The sequence below is a fragment of the Diabrotica undecimpunctata genome, chromosome 3 (genome assembly GCF_040954645.1).
Source record: "Diabrotica undecimpunctata isolate CICGRU chromosome 3, icDiaUnde3, whole genome shotgun sequence".
In the NCBI taxonomy this organism is placed as follows: domain Eukaryota; kingdom Metazoa; phylum Arthropoda; class Insecta; order Coleoptera; family Chrysomelidae; genus Diabrotica; species Diabrotica undecimpunctata.
Window position 1 is genome coordinate 152,983,360 of NC_092805.1, and position 17,469 is coordinate 153,000,828.

Here is a 17,469-nt window from a genome sequence, read left to right on the forward strand (position 1 = left end):
GGTTGCTCGATCACAATTCTGCGTAAAACATTCTATACACAATAGTAGTAGGAAGGATTACATGAGCGCAGTTGCCAATGTGAGTAAAATTGTGAAAAATGTTAAGAAAACGCAGGGTAAAGATTGTTTAAAACAAAATAAAGCAAAATCAGCTGTACGTTTTTACGAATTTTTTATTATCTACCACTCCTATACCTTTTAGAACCTTAGAACCTTCAAATATTATGTATAAGATTTTAACGTGAAATCAATGATATTTTCGCAGATAGACTGGTGTTATATTAAAATAGGTTACTAAATGGTTAGTAATATCAATAACAAACGTTTTTAACATGTTTAATGGCAGTCTACATGCTGTCTATATTTGCAACTAAGCACAGTAAGTAAACAAGATATTAACAAAACCAAACATAAAACAATAACTATTTCTTTTTTAGTCTGCATCTGTCTTTACTATTATGTTTCTCTAACCTAGTAGCACCATAGATTTAACTAAATTTTCATTATTTTGTTCGTGGATTCACTCCCTTAATTTAATGCTTATTCATTTTCTTTTTTTAGGTAATTTACATTAGCTTACCCTATTTTACTACCCACATTAACGTCAAAAGTAAGTATCTATAAGGGGCAAGCCCATTCCTGCTTCTGGTGCTAGATCTGACAGTACTTCCCTGGTTGGAAAATTGAAATCAGACTCAAAAAATGTCCAACATAACACAAATAAGGCTATATTTGTTTAAAGTTGTATTTATTAACATAGTGGGCAGATATTTTTATTTGTAAGATGTATACATGTATTTCACATGACGTCTGTCAATAACTGAATTATAATAAAGGTATAATATAGTATCTAGTAACATAGTATGTACATCAGCTAAGTACGTAATAATTATATTATTATTATTATACTAATTATTAAAGCTCGGATTTATAGGCAACAAAAATTGAAGAAAAAGGCGCCTATATAGGCAAAGATTTTTATTAAAAAAGGCAGGAATATTAACATTTAGGCAAAATATAGGCAATAAAGGAATATAACTTATTAGTTATTGTACAAGATGAATTAACGTAATGTTAACTTAAGGCAGATATATTTACACATCATAATCATAACATTAGTATAAATAAACTAGTAACTAAATAACTGTAAATTAATAATTAAACATTGTAACCACTTAAAATTTTATCATTAATAAAAACAACTAAATGTTTTTCAATATTTTCGGTCTTAAAACTATGTCTTCGATCACTTGAAATTAATTTGTACATTGAAAACGAACGTTCGACATCGACAGATGTAATTGGAGCATATTTTAGAGCGGATAATAAATCTGGCATAATTTGAAATTCCTCGGAAAATGTCCCATTCAAAACTTTAGCAACATTAGATAAAAACGAAAAACCTTTATTCTTGTCGAAAACATATTTCATTTTTTTTTTAAATTAATTGACCGTTACTTCCAGGTGCCGATTTAATTTTCGTCTTTAAATTATCTATTAATTTTACTGACTCACATAAATTTATCTCTTGTTTTTATAATAAGGTAATTGTGGTAACTATTAATTTATAATTGTCATTGATATAAGCGAGTTTCTGTTTCAATTTGGGATTTTATAATTTTTATTTTGCTTCTCAAATGGCTTCGGAAATATCATCATCAAATTCTGACATAACTAATTATATTTCATTGCAGTGTTCAAAGTAAAAAAAACTGCTTCGAGCCAGGTTCCCCACCATGTAATTAGTGGTTTAGGTGGCGAAGGGACACCGGGAAATCTTTCTTTATATATTTGCACCCTCAACGGAGCCTTTACAAAAACTTTTTTCATAAAATTTATAAAATTATTTACCAACGGAAACAGATTTCTTATTTCTTCAGCAATTTTATTTACCCCGTGGGCTACATAAGTGCAATGAATTAAACTAGGATAAAAAATCTTTAAATTAACAGCAGCTTTTAACATATATGCCGCAGCATCTGAAAGCATTAAAACTATTTTATTCACTGGTATAGCGTTGGGTAAAAAGAGGTTTGTTAAACTATCTTGTATAAATCGACTTATTGCTAAATTGTTTGTTTTTTTTCAATTCTTTAACGGCAACTAAATAAGGTTTTCTCGCAAAGTTTTCGTTCAAAATTCCAATCATTACATTAGCTATATACCTGCCGCATACATCTGTCGTTTCATCCACGATAATATAAAAAAAATTGCCCTCTAACCCCCGCTTAATTTTTGAAATACATTCAACATAACATTTTTCTACAGTATGTTTTCTCAATGTACTCTCGTCCGGTAAGGATGTATTAAGATATTTTTCAAAAAAGCATTAAAACTAGGGTTATTAACTTTATATAGAGGAATGTTGGATGCAATCATCATCTGGCATAAATCAAATTTAAATGCGTCTTCCTCCTTTTTTTTTGAACTGCTTAAACTATCACGCATAGATATTTGGGCTAACTTAGAGGAATTTAATTTTTCCAAATTACGTTTATGAAGTAGGGTTCCACAATGCTGGTCAATAAAGTACTTTTTTCTACTTGAAATCTGAGAATTTAAAAAAAAATAATTAGAATTCTAAAACCGCTTTAGAATTTAGTTATGTTGTGGGACGAGAAAAAATAAAACTTACCGATTTGCCGAATGGTTTACAAAATGCTCCTTCTAGACAAAGTTCTGAATAAGGTGCGATCCATAGCCTTAATTTAGATGTCATATTTTCACACAAATGTCTAAAACGTGTTCTTTGCTTTTCGGTATACGCAACAAAACTAAACTAGGATATAGCAATTTGTGACTAAACTCTGATACAGTAACCAACTGTACAACTAATAATAAACTAATAAAGCTTAGCGATTTCCAAATAGTTAACCCTCAAGTTTCGATCAGGTACATTTTCCTAGAAATCTGTTATATAAACAAACCATTGATATTTTATTATTGACCCAAAATTTTATTATAGAATGGTTTAGTAATAGAATAATATCATGGGTAGTACCATGGAATTTTAAAAAAGGCACAAATAGGCGGAATTTACGAAAAAAGGCAAAAAGTGCAAAAAACAATTATAAGAGGCAAAATAGGCAAAAAAGGCATTTTGCACATAATCCGAGCTTTACTAATTTATGTTTCACTAATTGACATATTTAAATTCTTTAATAAAACTTATATTGATTGAAACTTTCTGAATGACAATTGTCCAATCTAAGAGAGAAAAAAAAAATATTCGTTTAATAATAGAGGGTGATATTCAAGGAAGAAAGGAATTTACAATCACTTTTATGGTCGTTCGATAATGGAATCTTTTTAAAGGAATTGTAGCTTTTGTACAATCTTTGTCCTGTAAAGAAAACAAACACTACAGGTTTTGTAGAAAATCCTTATTAAGTATTCCAGTTGATAACTTTTTACCTTTTTCTTTCTTCTATTTTTGAGTATAATAAAAACAATATGATTTACTAATATTTTATTTAATAAAAGTCTAAACAATTAATATTGTTTTAAAAGCTCTTGAATTTCACTCAAGCTCTTACCCGTAGTCTGTGGCAAAAATTTATAAATCAGAGCTGCACCTACCAAACAACAAAAACTATATAGCCACACTGCCCAATGAGTTCCAATAGTAGCTGCTATAATGGGGTAAGTGGAAGTTAAACTAGAAATAAGTATACAAGTAAATGTGTTGATAAAACTTCCCGCGGCAGCTCTCTTCTCAGGAGTAAACATTTCGTGCATAATAGCTGTTGGAATTGGACCCAATCCAAGAGAATAAAATCCAACATTTAAAAGCACTAATAGAAGAGGCAACCACTGCAGTTGATAAATTATTGGAGAATTTATATGTTTTAAATAAAAGAACCATCCTAATCCAAACAGAGGAATTCCTGATCCCAGTGCAGAAATAAGTAGCATCCTCTTTCGTCCCACTCGTTCAACTACAGTGGAAGTAAAACTTATGCAAGTTATTTTAACTGCAGATACAATCATAGCTACTTTATTACCGGAGAAACTAGTACCTGCTGAATCAAAGAACGGAGCCATAAAGGATAAAATTACTGAAACTCCGGAAAGGTGCTGCACTGCGACTGGTAGTAAAGCTAAAAATAGACCCAATCGGCTCTCTTTAGTTTTAAATAGGGTTACGATATTAAAATTTCTTTTAATATACTGTTTGGATTTTAAAACATCCTCTAACTTTTCCATATCTTTTTTTATTTCGTTGTTGTTTTTATGACTTCGAAGTTTTCTTAAAGCTATTTCGCATTGGGTCCTTCTTCCTTTAGAAAATAAGTAAACAGGGCTTTCAGGAAAAAATACAAATAATAATAAAAATAGAATGAGTGGAAATGAAATAACAAAATTTAACAATCTATAGCTAAATAGAGGACCTACAATAAAAGTATAAAAATGTCCAAGTTGAAGAAAGAGTCCTATTAAACAACCAAATTTGGCCCGGTTATGGTCCTCACAAAGTTCTGTAACATAAATTGGTATAATTGACGGTGCACCCGAAGTAAACATGCCTGCTATAAATTTCGAGATTACCATCATTGTTACGGATGTACTAAAAGTCAACATCATCAATCCCACTAGTGTCATAGAAACCGTTATTTGTAAAAATAGTTTTCGTCCCAAAAAATCGGAGAACTTTGGTAATATGAGCGATCCAAAAAGCCCTGATAGAGCTGGCATTCCTGCTATCATTGATATATCTGCTGTGGTAGCTGGTCTTCCTAGAGGATTTATTTGACTGTCGTTTGACATTAACATGGGTACAACTGGTGAATTCCATACTACGTGTGAACCAGCCGTAAACACCGGAATTTGTACTGAAAAAAAATATTTATATAAGTATAATTATATATATATATATATATATATATATATATATATATATATTGTTATGATGTATTGTTTGTTTGAATGATGAGCAATGAGTATTTTTAATAATATACGGTTTTTATCGCGGTTCTCAAAGAATTAGTTTGTAAGTACTTTTTTAAATTATCTTTATTATAACTATTATGAAACACACATATATATATATATATATATATATATATATATATATATATATATATATATATATCTAACCTAGCCAATGTAAATTTAAAATAAACTATCTTTAAATTGATATTCTTATAAAACTAATTAAATTCTATAGACAATGTAAAATTTAAACAAACTATCTTCAAAATTGAAACTGTTATGACACTAACTAAATTATATTAACAAAATTTTGTACCTTTCTTTCACTGAATGCCTAAATGAACTGTTTTCCACTATATAAATTCTAATCACCACTGAATGTCTTCGTACTTCGGTTATCCTTGTTTTTGTGAAATTACTTTTTCCAATTATCAGCTTCTACCAATTTAAGATATATTTTTCTTCACCAGCATTTATAAACCACCAAGCAAACCAGCAAAACAGCATTTATATTTATTCTTCTTTTCAATATACCAATATCCAATTATTATAAGTTGATTTATACTAATCTCCAATCATAATATAATTTTAATTTCTTCCAATATTCTTCTAATATACTTTTTTAATCTTCAATAATTATTTGTGTATAATTATAAATGTGCATAATTTTTAATCTTCATTTAACTCACTATATTAAACAATTGGACTATTTGTAACTGATTGACTGTCTTGAAAATTCTGAACAATTGACTTCACTAACTAAATGAGTCTATCTTCTACTAACTTTCATAATAAACTGGTCATCTTGAATCCAAATCACGGGTTTTTATCACGGGAAAAACACGGGATTTATATCTTTTCAATCTTCCAGAACCATCTGGTAAGAAATCATGTTCGATTTAGTTCTATTTCTTCTATATGGATGTTCTCGAAAAAAGTATCTGTTCGATCCACCGACATAATCATTATTCCAGAATGTTCCAACATAAACAAAGGTCAAATTCTGCATTCTGGAGAATTCGTTAATGTTCTATTGATAATTTTGTTGACATTTAGGCTTTTCAGATCAGAATATACACTTAAATCATTAAATATATATAAATTAAACATTTTAAACTAACATTATTATTATAACCCCACTTTATATTCGTAATTTATTAATTCCTGTCTGTCAATTTAAAGAGTATTTTTGGTTGCCTAGTCACATGGCTCACTTAAATATATCTACCACATTATAATTACTAAAATACAACTTTTTACAATTATTATATGCTAATTTCTTAAAAATGCCCTCACATAAATAATTTTTATTAAATTCTCTAGTATATAACTTCTTAAAATAACCAAATACTTGTTATATCTAAAATTATCTAGTATATAACTTATAAATTATTTTCTTTAATCATTTTTATTTCTCCCATATCATATCAATATATATATATATATATATATATATATATATATATATATATATATATATATATATATATATATATATATATATTACTATTAAAAATGTGTCCTCTTATGCTAAATTTCTAAATTCTTTGGATTTTTTGTCTGTAATATCCGAAGTCCGTTAAATAGAGGTTCCTTATATCGAGGTTTTCGATATAACGGACGTTTTTATAACTTCCAATCGAAGAAAAAAAATTTTACCTCTGCATTAGTAAATAAAAAGCATTTAATACACTGAGCTATGTTATTTTTAAAATATACTCACACAGTATTATTGTGCAATATAAGAATAATGTGCTAGTTTTCTTAGCCTCATGTTCATGTTCACATTCAGTTTCGTCAGCAAGATACGCTACTTCTTCTACTTCTGGTTTATTATCTTCATTATAGACTGATTTCCGGCTCATCTTTATAGAGAATCTGTTGAAGAGTTCAATGATTTATCGTACACATTTTTTCTGTAAAAATAAAATTAGAATAGTTTAAAACTTTATAATTAAATAAAAACTTAAATGTGCATGAGTAACATGTAACATATTAAAGATATTAAAAATGTCTAATAATTTTAATGGAAAACACATTTTAATGGAAAGCAAGCACTATAGCAAGCATTTTGAAACTAAATACATACAGGCCATTTAGACTAAAAATCATTCACATATTAAAAAAAAACAAGTGATTTTGATAGGCGCTTTGATTTTTTCTGTTTCGTTTAAGGGCAGTTAGAAGAGGACCCTTTTTTTGACGAGGCAAATACTTTTTTCCGATGAAGCAACATTTTTATCAAGTAGGACGGTCTCGTCATAAAATTTTTGCTGGTGGTCATATGAAAATCCAAGTTTTAGTATTAGGTCTGATGACCAAGACTCATTTAAGAAGAACGTGTGGTGTGGCACTCACAATATCAGGTTAATAAGGCCTTTTTTTCCACCAAGCTGTAAACGCCGAACGTTACTTGCAATTTTGACAAACTTATTTAAACCCTAACAAGAACGTTATTGTATTTAATTCCGACAAGACGGTGCCACATGCCAGAGTACATTGAATGTTAGGAAATATCTTAAACATATGTGCCATGGAAAAGTTATTTAAAGATATTCTGATGTTATGTTAGTTACAACACTAGTTATGTATGTTCCTATTTGCAAAATAAAAGCACATGCATTAATTACGTGTTTGAATTGTTAGAAAACATTAGAAACGATAAGTTCAGTTCAGCATAAAAATGTTCAGCCAAAATAAAAATAAAAGTAAAAAATAACAGAACTTAGTTTTTTAATGTAAATATATATAATTGTAGATTTAAACGTAGTTTTTAGTTTTGATCAACTTTTCTTTATAAATATTTTCGATATTGTGAAATATAAACGCTATAAAGGCTTACTCCTGAGCGAAGAAGCGCTATTTTAGACGTTAGAACATGCAGAACTTTTTATAAAGAATAATTTATATATATATATATATATATATATATATATATATATATATATATATATATATATATATATATATTTACAGAAACAGGAAGTCAGGACACAAACTTCTCTTTGATAGCGGGTTAGATGAACTGCAAATCCATGCTTACTGAAATCTATTGAATTTTATTTCGAAATACAAACCATCTACAGTTTATCCTTGAATAACACTATCTTTTGCAATTTTTACGTAGAGAAAAGACGATGAAATGAAAGTAAACGATTGTAGGTATTTATTTTCAATTTATACTCCACTATTGCTTTACACGTGTTTAGAAGTATTCAACTCTCATCAGGAGCACAACTATTTTAACTAAGTACATCAGTAGTGACCTCTCTATGAAGCAAATCCAAGCTTACTAGAAGCTATTGGATGATTTTAAGAACAACATTTTATTCCGACAATCCATCTGCAGTTTACCCTTAAAGAACACTACCTTTGACATTATTTGAGTAGAAAAAAGTCTTTGAAGCAAGTGGTAAAGCCAACGATGAGATTAAACAAACATTGCTATATCGACGTGTTAAGTAACTCGTCGATCTATAAGTTCATATGGATTTTGTAGCCCCCATACATCTTCCATTAGGCACATTAGGCTTATCAATCTATAGATTGATAAGCCTAATGTGCCACCCTTTAAAGATTCTCTTGAAAATTGTTCAAAACCGAATTTATAAGAAATGTGAGGAGCAGATAGATGAAACTCAGTTTGGCTTCAGAGGATGCATGGGTACAAGAGAGGCATTATTTGCGTTGACGGTACTCTTGCAGAAATGTCGGGAATATAACAAGAGTGCATATGTATGCTTCATAGACTTTAGGAAGGCCTTTGACCGAGTGCAGCATATGAAGTTAATAGATGAATTAAAAAACATCAATTTAGACAAAAAGACATTTAGTTTATTAAGGCTATATACTCCAACCAAAAAGCAGTAGTAAGGGTGAACGATATAGAAACAAATAATATACCGATTGCGAGAGGGGTTAGGCAAGGATGCGTCTTGTCTCCGACGCTTTTCAACGTGTACTCACAGGTCATATTCAGAAAAGCTTTATGGGAAAGAAAAGAGGAAATAAGAATTGGTGGAGAAATCATAAACACCATGAGATTTGCAGATGACGCGGTAATTATTGCTTAGAGTATAGAAGAACTACAAACTTTACTAGATGCAATAAATAGTGAATGCATTCAAATGGGACTTGACATCAACACAGATAAGACCAAATTTATGATAGTATCAAGGAGTCCAATAAATAATGAACAACTAACTCTTGGTGGACAGCAAATAGAGGGAGTGACAAAATATAAATATCTGGGAGCTTACATCAATACAGAATTAGATCCAGACCAAGAGATCCGGGTACGAATATAAATGGCAAGGGCAGCGTTCTTAAAATTCAAACAATTGTTCTGTGACAAAAATCTGAATACTGCGCTGAGACTGAGGTTTGTTGAATGTTACGTCTGGTCGCAACTATTGTACGGGGTAGAAACATGGACACTAAAAGCGCAAATAGTTAAAAAGATTGAAGCCTTTGAACTTTGGATATACCGGAGAATGTTGAGAATCCCATGGACTGCCAGGGTCACCAATGAGGAAGTGCTGAGAAGGATGGGTCGAGACAAAAAATTGTTGAGAACGATAAAAGTACGCAAGACTGCATACCTTGGACACATACTAAGAAATAATAAATATAGTCTTCTGCAGGTCATCATGCAGGGTAGAGTCGATGGCAAAAAGGGAATAGGTAGACAGAGGAAGTCATGGCTGCGAAATATTCGAGACTGGACAAACATGACTGTAGACGAATTATTCCACGTTGCAAAAGACAGAGAAGCTTTTAAAAATGTGGTCGCCAACCTCCGTTAATGGGGACGGCATAGGAAGAAGAAAGATACATCTTCCGAAGATGCCGCAAAGAAGAGAAGTTTCTGAAGAGAAAGACAACTAGAAATATAACCAAGCGAGTGCCACCGAAAACACGGACGGATAATTGATGTTAACAGATTAAATGATATTAAATAAAATGAAGAAGCTAAGTATAATTTAAATTAATGAAAGCATTAAATAAATAAATATAATAATAAAATTTTGCCTTTGTGAAATATTTGTGAACGTTTTTTGACTTTGTGAATATGTGCGAAAAATTTTAGAGAAATTTAATTATGTCTGAGAGTGATAAAATATTGAGGAATCATTGTAACTACATTTCACTCTAATAGAAAAGAAAAAACCGGAATTAATCGAAAGCTATAATTTTCTATAAACAACGTGATAGATTAGGCTTGAAAAATGTCGTCCAATTACATTTATCAATATTCTTTATACGTTACTTAATAAAATGTCAACTACCAAACTAACGGCAAAGTTCGATGAATTTAATCACTTGCTTGGATTTAAAATAATTATAAAATGTTAATATTGAATATTATATATCATATATAATATTTATAGTCCTAGTTGACTTAGAAAGTATGCACTTTTATCGATGACTGGTTGATAATAAATGTGAATCGTAAATATGCCACTACATAATAATGACATTTAAATGTACACATTAAAATAGTCCAGTTGTCAGATTTTGATCTCTTAAAACGAGACGAACCTCAATTTTACTAAAAATGTCAATTTTTGGACCCCCAAAAGAGATGCAAAAAATTTTGCCACTCCTACCCTCCAGCTTCCCCCTAAAACCCAACTTCGTAGAGGGAGAAATGGATCAAATCGATTGAATCTGTACGCCATAAAAATATATGTTTTAAACAAGAAAAGAAGTGATAATTTTAAACAATGTGATAATGTTTATTAGCTTTGTTTGTATTTACTTCAGTCATCAGAGACAAAATATCACTGAACCTTTAAAAATTATACGAACAAGTTGAATTTTGCTGATAATGACAATGTTTGGACCCTAAACAAGATACAAAAAAGTTTACCACTTTGATCTCCCGGCTTCTCTCTAAAACGCCTCCTTGTGGGGGCGTACTGGCTTGTACTGGCTCGGCCAGTAAATCCTACTCTCACGACATATATGTCTTATGGCGTACAATGGATGTGCGTTATATAGCAGTTGAAAGAGGGTGAAAGGCGAGTTTCTGACGATTTAAAACTAGAACATATCGACTAAGGGAAGAAACCCTAACCGAAAATCCAGGTCTTTCAAGCTTGGGGGTTGGAGCGATGGGCCAATCCCTCATTTGGAAAAAACCCTTTTGACTAAAAATTCTAACGACGAGCCTCGGAATATGGAAGAAAACTTACGACGACGACACCTGGCAAAAAAGGACTTTAAAAATTGGTACTTGGAACACTCAAGGCATGACTCACAAGACAACGGAAATTTTAACTAAAATGACGAAGCAAAAAATGGACATCATATTGCTCTCTGAAACCAAAAAGAAAGGCCAAGGAAATGAACAGATTAATGACTACATTCATATATGGTCAGCCAGAATATAACAGCTTAAAAAAAAAGGAAAGGGGAACTTACGATTACAGATTAGATAAAAACACAGAAATTGTGGTTTGTCGCTGGCACAACAATTATGTCGTTACAATTGCATCTAACTTTTGCTTAGTAAAAACACATCACCTAGTCAAACGGTTTTCCCATAAGGAGAAGGGGCACATTTTTGTTTCTCAACCAAATATGATAAAGCAATACAATTATTTTATGGGTGGAGTAGACCGCTGTGACCAAAACATTAGTCTTTATCGGATCTCTACAAGAGGTACTCTCCGATAATAGTACATGAAATTGACATGGCTATTTAAAACGCGTAGCAATTAGACCGAAAAGACGGAGGAAACCTTGATCAGCTTGAATTTAGAAGGCAAATAGCTTGCAACTTTCTGGAAATCTACAAAAAAGATACCAAACGCTGCTCAACAAGACGTAATCCCAACACGGTCTTACATTCAAGATATGATAGTATGAACCATTTAATTGTTTATCAAGAAAAATAATCTCGTTGCGGACTTTGCAAGAAAAAGGTTCATTTTTTGTGCGAAAAATGTAAAATACCATTACACCCTAAACAATATTTTAAGGATTTCCATACTTTGTAATTATTTTTGTATTAATAAAGTTTTACTTTCTGTTATATACTGCTTCTTACTGCTGCTCTTTTAAAAAAAACATATCTTTTAACAGCTAATGCAAAAATTATTATTTTAGTATTTTTTGTCGATAAATAAGACATGTTTCCTTATATTTCTTTTAAGTAAATATAAAATTAAAAAAAAAATAGTTTCAGTAATATGTGGGTTAAAGCTGAAAGTGCAGCTTTAGTATGCAGTTTGTGTATTTTGTAAAGAATAAAATCTTCTCCTTCTTTTCTTATGTTTGTTTTTTAATTTTCCCCAGTAGGTGGATAGATAGATTTACAGAGCGACCTTTTCAGATCTATTGTGGTCTTCTAGTCCTAGATAACAATCTCTCCTGACCCTTTTTAAAAAGTCCAATAGTTTCGAGACTGTACCTTCCATGTAGCTATTTGCAGGTGGATTTTCTTTTTTTAATGCAAAGAACGGCACATTTGCCAGACTGTCACGCTGCCCCAGTAAGTTGTTGTTCTATCATTTTCGTGGTCTTCCTACTGATCGTCTTTCTATAGGGGAATCGTCTCGTGCCATCTTTACGACTCTATTTGTTGTCAAATATAATCGTTTTAGTTAACTGTTCTTATTTCTTACCCAGCGCTTGATGTTCTCCATCTTGCATCTACGTCGTATATGTGTACTGCTAGCTCTGTCCGATAGTGTTTTACTATCAATTTTTTTAAGTGTTTCCATCTCTGCTATTTCTAACATACTTTTTGTCCTCTCTGTGTTAAGTCATGTTTCTGCCGCGTATGTCAGTATTGGTTTGATGACTGTTTTGTAAATTCTCCCTTTCATTTCTTTCCCGATATTTTTATTTCTTCATATTGTTCTATTCAGTCAACCTGGTGCTACAATTGCTCTTTCATTCATTTAAACACCAATTTACATGTTTTGCTGTTATATCCATTAATTTTTTTTTGGGTAAATTAACATCTTAAATATTCTGACGGTTATAGTAAATTGGTGCAGCATACGTTGTGAATGATCTTTACTTTCAGAGAGTAGTATTTCATCGTCTGCATAGCAGATTATTTTAAGTTAATTTTCTCTCAATAAAATAAATAATTAGAATATTTAAAGTGCTTAACAAAAGTATATTAAAATTTTTTAAATTTTATTTAATTTTTTTATTAGATTTGTCTTTATCTTATCAAAAATTTCCTTATTTTATGTTTCGCTTTTTAGATAATGGAAACAAATAAGAAAATAATCTAGACCAACGAATAACACGGCAAAGCACAACAAATTAAGATAGTAATAATTATTACTTTATAATTAAAAAGTACTTTTTTACACAATTTAAATATCTCTTCCAAGACAGTAAATGTTACAGCGAATTATGCCAAGTTAATGATATCCTTTGTAAATAAAGAACACTGTTGTATTTTTATGTTTTATTTTATATTAAATGTGATTTTTCGTCCAGTAACCTAGAATTTTAAGAGTTTCTAATTTTAATTTTAATTTCTAATCCTAAGAATTAGATAAAAGATAAAAGTGACAAAGATCGCACAATGTTTATTAATTAAACAGTTTTATAGAACCTGCCTTTTTTCCTCAAGAATGGACATCAAGCATCCTAATACCTCTCTTCATAATGGGAGACAAATCGGCCTCGGAAAATTACAAAAGAATTAATTTATTAACACAACACTAATCAGCAACCAAAGTGATAACACTGATAACAAATAAACTGAATGAAATTATAACACCAACAGAGGAACAACAAGGTTTTAGGTATGGAAAATCATGCACCGACAATATATTTATAATGAGGCATATGCAAGAGAAATTATTAGAGTATAACAAACCGACATATCATTATTTCGTGGATTTTAAGAAGGCGTTTAACCAAGTCAAATTAAAGGATCTTTACGCAAAAGAGATACACTAGGAATAATCAAAACTATCGAAAATATATGACAAAACAACACAATAAAAGTAAAAATAGAAGAACTAACTGATTCTATTGAAGCTTACTATGGGATAAGACAGAGAATTTTCCTGAGACCTCTATTGTTCAACCTTATTATTTATAAAATAATAAAACAAGTAAAAACTAAAAAGGGTTGAATTGTATTGTAAAAGCTTTAATACAAGTAATTCTTTAAAATATTTTGCAGTGTATGCAAATAGCATCATTACTGATACAGTATCCGATAGAAATACAGGCCTTGAGAATAATATTCATATAACCTTCTCAAATACAATTTTTTTTTATTTATGCGTCTCAATTAAAATTCTTTTCTATCGCGCTATATTTTTTTTATTCGTAAAACAAATAATTGCATAAGATTACGTATTTAAGTTTCTTAATCTTTTATAAGAATAAGTCCTTCCAGTTCCTTAATTAATCGTAATACCCAAGCCTTATCAGTGCACTTTACTCAGTTTATAACTCGTGATTATTTTAAGCTGCTCTAAGTCCGGCTTAATATTCTTTGGATTTTTATTTTTACACAAAAATGTTTTAGAAATTTTAAAGTTGATAATATAAGCATATATATATATATATATATATATATATATATATATATATATATATATATATCTATATAAGAAAGTCAAAGACAGTAACGGGTTACTGGTAAACAACAGACAGTTGAGGATAACCGGGAACGACCCAATACTAAGGAAGCAATAAAAAACGGGTGCTTCTAAGTGAGTGTCTTTTATTAAGAGTCAAGCTTTCGCCACATAATTTTGGGCTTCATCAGAACTTGCTGTAATGGAAAAACATTCTTTACAATATCAAATTACATCTAATTATGATGTACTACATAAATAAAGCTACAGGTCATGGAATCACATGCTTCTACAGAAGTGAAGAAAGCACGCTAATAGCTGACTTACTAAGAAAACTCGAGAGGTGGGCAGAATACTAGGATTTGTTTAGTCTAGGGGAAGTACCAATAAAATGCAATCATAAACTAAACCGGAGCAAAACAACAATGAGAACGAAATAAACGAACCATCAGATCAGAAGATAGAGGAAATAATAAAGCAGCTGAGGACTAACAAGAATCCAAAAGAAAACCGCATTACAGTAAAAATATTCAAGGAAGGTGGAGAACTATTACCTACCCAAATAATTAACCAACCCAATAAAACGAATTTGGAAAAATAAGAAATTGCCATCATTCGATGCATGGAGTTCTCGAAAATTGCATCGATTTTCCTGGTACACAAAAAGGGAGATAAAAGCCTATGCCAAAATGATAGAGGAATTGCTCTATTAGATGTAGCATATAAAATATTGGTTTTAATAATAAAAAACCGACAAAACAGAGTATGAACCTGAAATAATAGGTGAAGATCAGGGAATCTTCAGAAGAGGCAGATCTGCAGTTGATTAGATTTTTACGATGATTACGATGATGAACAACAGCTACCAAAAAAATTTAGTTTTTCATACAGGTTTATAAACTTTAAGCAGGCAAACGAATCAATTAACAAAGAAAAACTATACAAAGCGAGGGATCCAATAAAAATGCCTACCCCAATTATTAACTTAGTGGAAATAAGCTAAAAAGAAACATTAAATAAAGTGATACTGAAAGGAAGTTTGTCAGACTTTTACGGTAAGGAAGACACTTAGACAAGAAGATCCACTATTCACAACTTATTTAACCTTAAACTAGAAGCTATTTTACAACAAAGTGGTGTAGAGGCAGGTTGTATAATATACTATAAGTTCTTACTTTTGCAAAACGATATATCATTAATTGAGAGATGAAAATCAGAACTAATAAAATTATATTAAAAAAAAAATGAAAACAATCTTAAAATTCGGACTATCCATAAACAAAAATAAAACAAAATACTTTAAAATGAGAGGAAAAGAATTTGAGCCCGAAGATAATCTAAGAATAAGTAGGGGAAGTAGAGAATATTGTTTTGAAAAAGTGGATCAATTCAAGTACCTCAGAATGACAATTACAAATAGAGTCAAAAAAGATATTGTAATAGAAAAAAGAATCACTAGAGGAAGTAAATCTGCAAGAGCAATAAACAAAATTATCAAATCAAGTTAATATGCAGGAAAACAAAAATCAAAATTTATCAAAACGATTGTGTAAGAACCTTCGATGGCAACCCAACTGGTGTTAAGTCAGATAAATACACAGAAATTGGAACGATGGAAAAGAAAGATATAACGTAGGATATATGGAGGGACAAAAAACAGTGATTGGGTCTGAAAAAGAAGTACAAATAAAAAAGTAATGGTGCTCCACACTCAACCAAGTATAAAACGAAAAAGTAAAATTACAAAGGGAACGTTGAATTGGACACGTTTATAGGATGCACACAAATAGAGTTGCAACAAAGGATTAACAGAAGTAGTGGGTGGAAAATACAGAAAAGGAAGAAGTAAAAATGAAATGGTTAAAAAAGATTAAAACCGATGTAAAAAAACTAAGAAAACCGGACAAATGAGTGAAAAATAGTGGAGAAAATACAATCCACTGGCCTCTAAATCTAAAGAGCTGTTTTATATTGTATATATATCCAGTAAATTTAGTATTTTTAAAATAGAAGTTATTTTCAAGATAACAAGAGTCAAAACTTAGTAAACGTTTTTGACTTGAAGGCTCAAATATTATATAAAGCAGTTTATATTTCATAATTATGGTTTACTTTTACTCCTTAGTATTTGATAAAATGAAATTCCACAAGAAACTAGCTCCAGAACTTTAGATCAGAAGTATCAGCTAACTTTTTGAGAAGTTTAAATTAATGTTAAGTAGGAAGATAAACTTACCTTCTAATATCCAAAATCACTTAATTTTTAACTAACTTAAAGTAACTATATACACACAAGTTCGTTTAAAAAATCTTGATAGTACTCAAATTATTTTTTTTTATTTATTGAATCTAATAGTATTTTTATTTCAGTATCGGTAATGTAAAACAAGTAAGTGTCACTTGTATCATAAACCATTTGTTATTTATAATAGAGTAATATTTATTAAAATTAATACAAAAAACTGTATGGAAGGGGCACGTGTGGTTTTTTATAAAATCCTCGTATCTCAGTTACCTAAGAGAAAGTTGCCAGCAAACAATCCTCGCCTCAGCGGCCTCCACATAGCGTCGCGGCGCGAAGGAAAATTAATATAATCCAAAAAACGCTTTAGTTGATTCTTCCTATATAATTACAGAACTACGGCAACTTTTAGCTGATGAAATTAAACTCCTTACTACATAGACTAACATAAGTTTTAAATAAATAAACTATATTTTTTTACCTACCTATGACACAAAATTTGTAATATACATAACACTTACGTGAGCGACATGGTACAAATGTACCAATAGACATTTAAAAGAAATATTTGCGTTGTATTTAAAGTTACAGAAATACATTTCTACGTTATCTTAAATATGCATAGTTTTCTTTCATCTGCTTAATGTGCCATCTCATATATTTGATTCACACTCACTGAGCAACACAATTTTTTAGAATTACTTTTGACAGACGAATTGCGTGGAGATT

General features: G+C 30.4%; 1 protein-coding gene across 3 annotated transcripts; it reads right to left on the reverse strand.

Moving 5' to 3' along the window:
- Positions 1–3,456: 3,456 nt before the first annotated feature.
- On the reverse strand, positions 3,457–17,133 carry LOC140436243 (facilitated trehalose transporter Tret1-like). Of its 3 annotated transcripts, none has more exons than XM_072524943.1 (3): positions 17,014–17,133; positions 6,656–6,848; positions 3,457–4,832 (listed from the first exon to the last, which is right to left on the reverse strand). In XM_072524943.1, exons 2-3 carry the CDS (start codon positions 6,795–6,797, stop codon positions 3,493–3,495), a joined length of 1,482 nt encoding a protein of 493 aa, XP_072381044.1. In that variant the 5' UTR covers positions 6,798–6,848; positions 17,014–17,133; the 3' UTR covers positions 3,457–3,492. The 3 variants fall into 3 exon arrangements, with proteins under 3 accessions (XP_072381044.1, XP_072381045.1, XP_072381043.1); XM_072524944.1 differs by lacking the exon at positions 17,014–17,133 and adding an exon at positions 16,735–16,923 and having other exon boundaries at positions 6,656–6,810; XM_072524942.1 differs by lacking the exon at positions 17,014–17,133 and adding an exon at positions 16,735–16,922.
- Between the last annotated feature and the right edge of the window lie 336 nt (positions 17,134–17,469).

What these genes read in the sequence shown, in the direction of transcription:
- LOC140436243 (XM_072524943.1), bottom strand. Translation starts at nt 6,797, where the DNA reads ATGAGCCGGAAATCAGTCTATAATGAAGATAATAAACCAGAAGTAGAA. An exon ending in ATATTGCACAATAATACTGT is followed by an intron (nt 4,833 to 6,655) that starts GTGAGTATATTT and finishes ATTTTTTTTCAG; the next exon opens with TACAAATTCCGGTGTTTACG.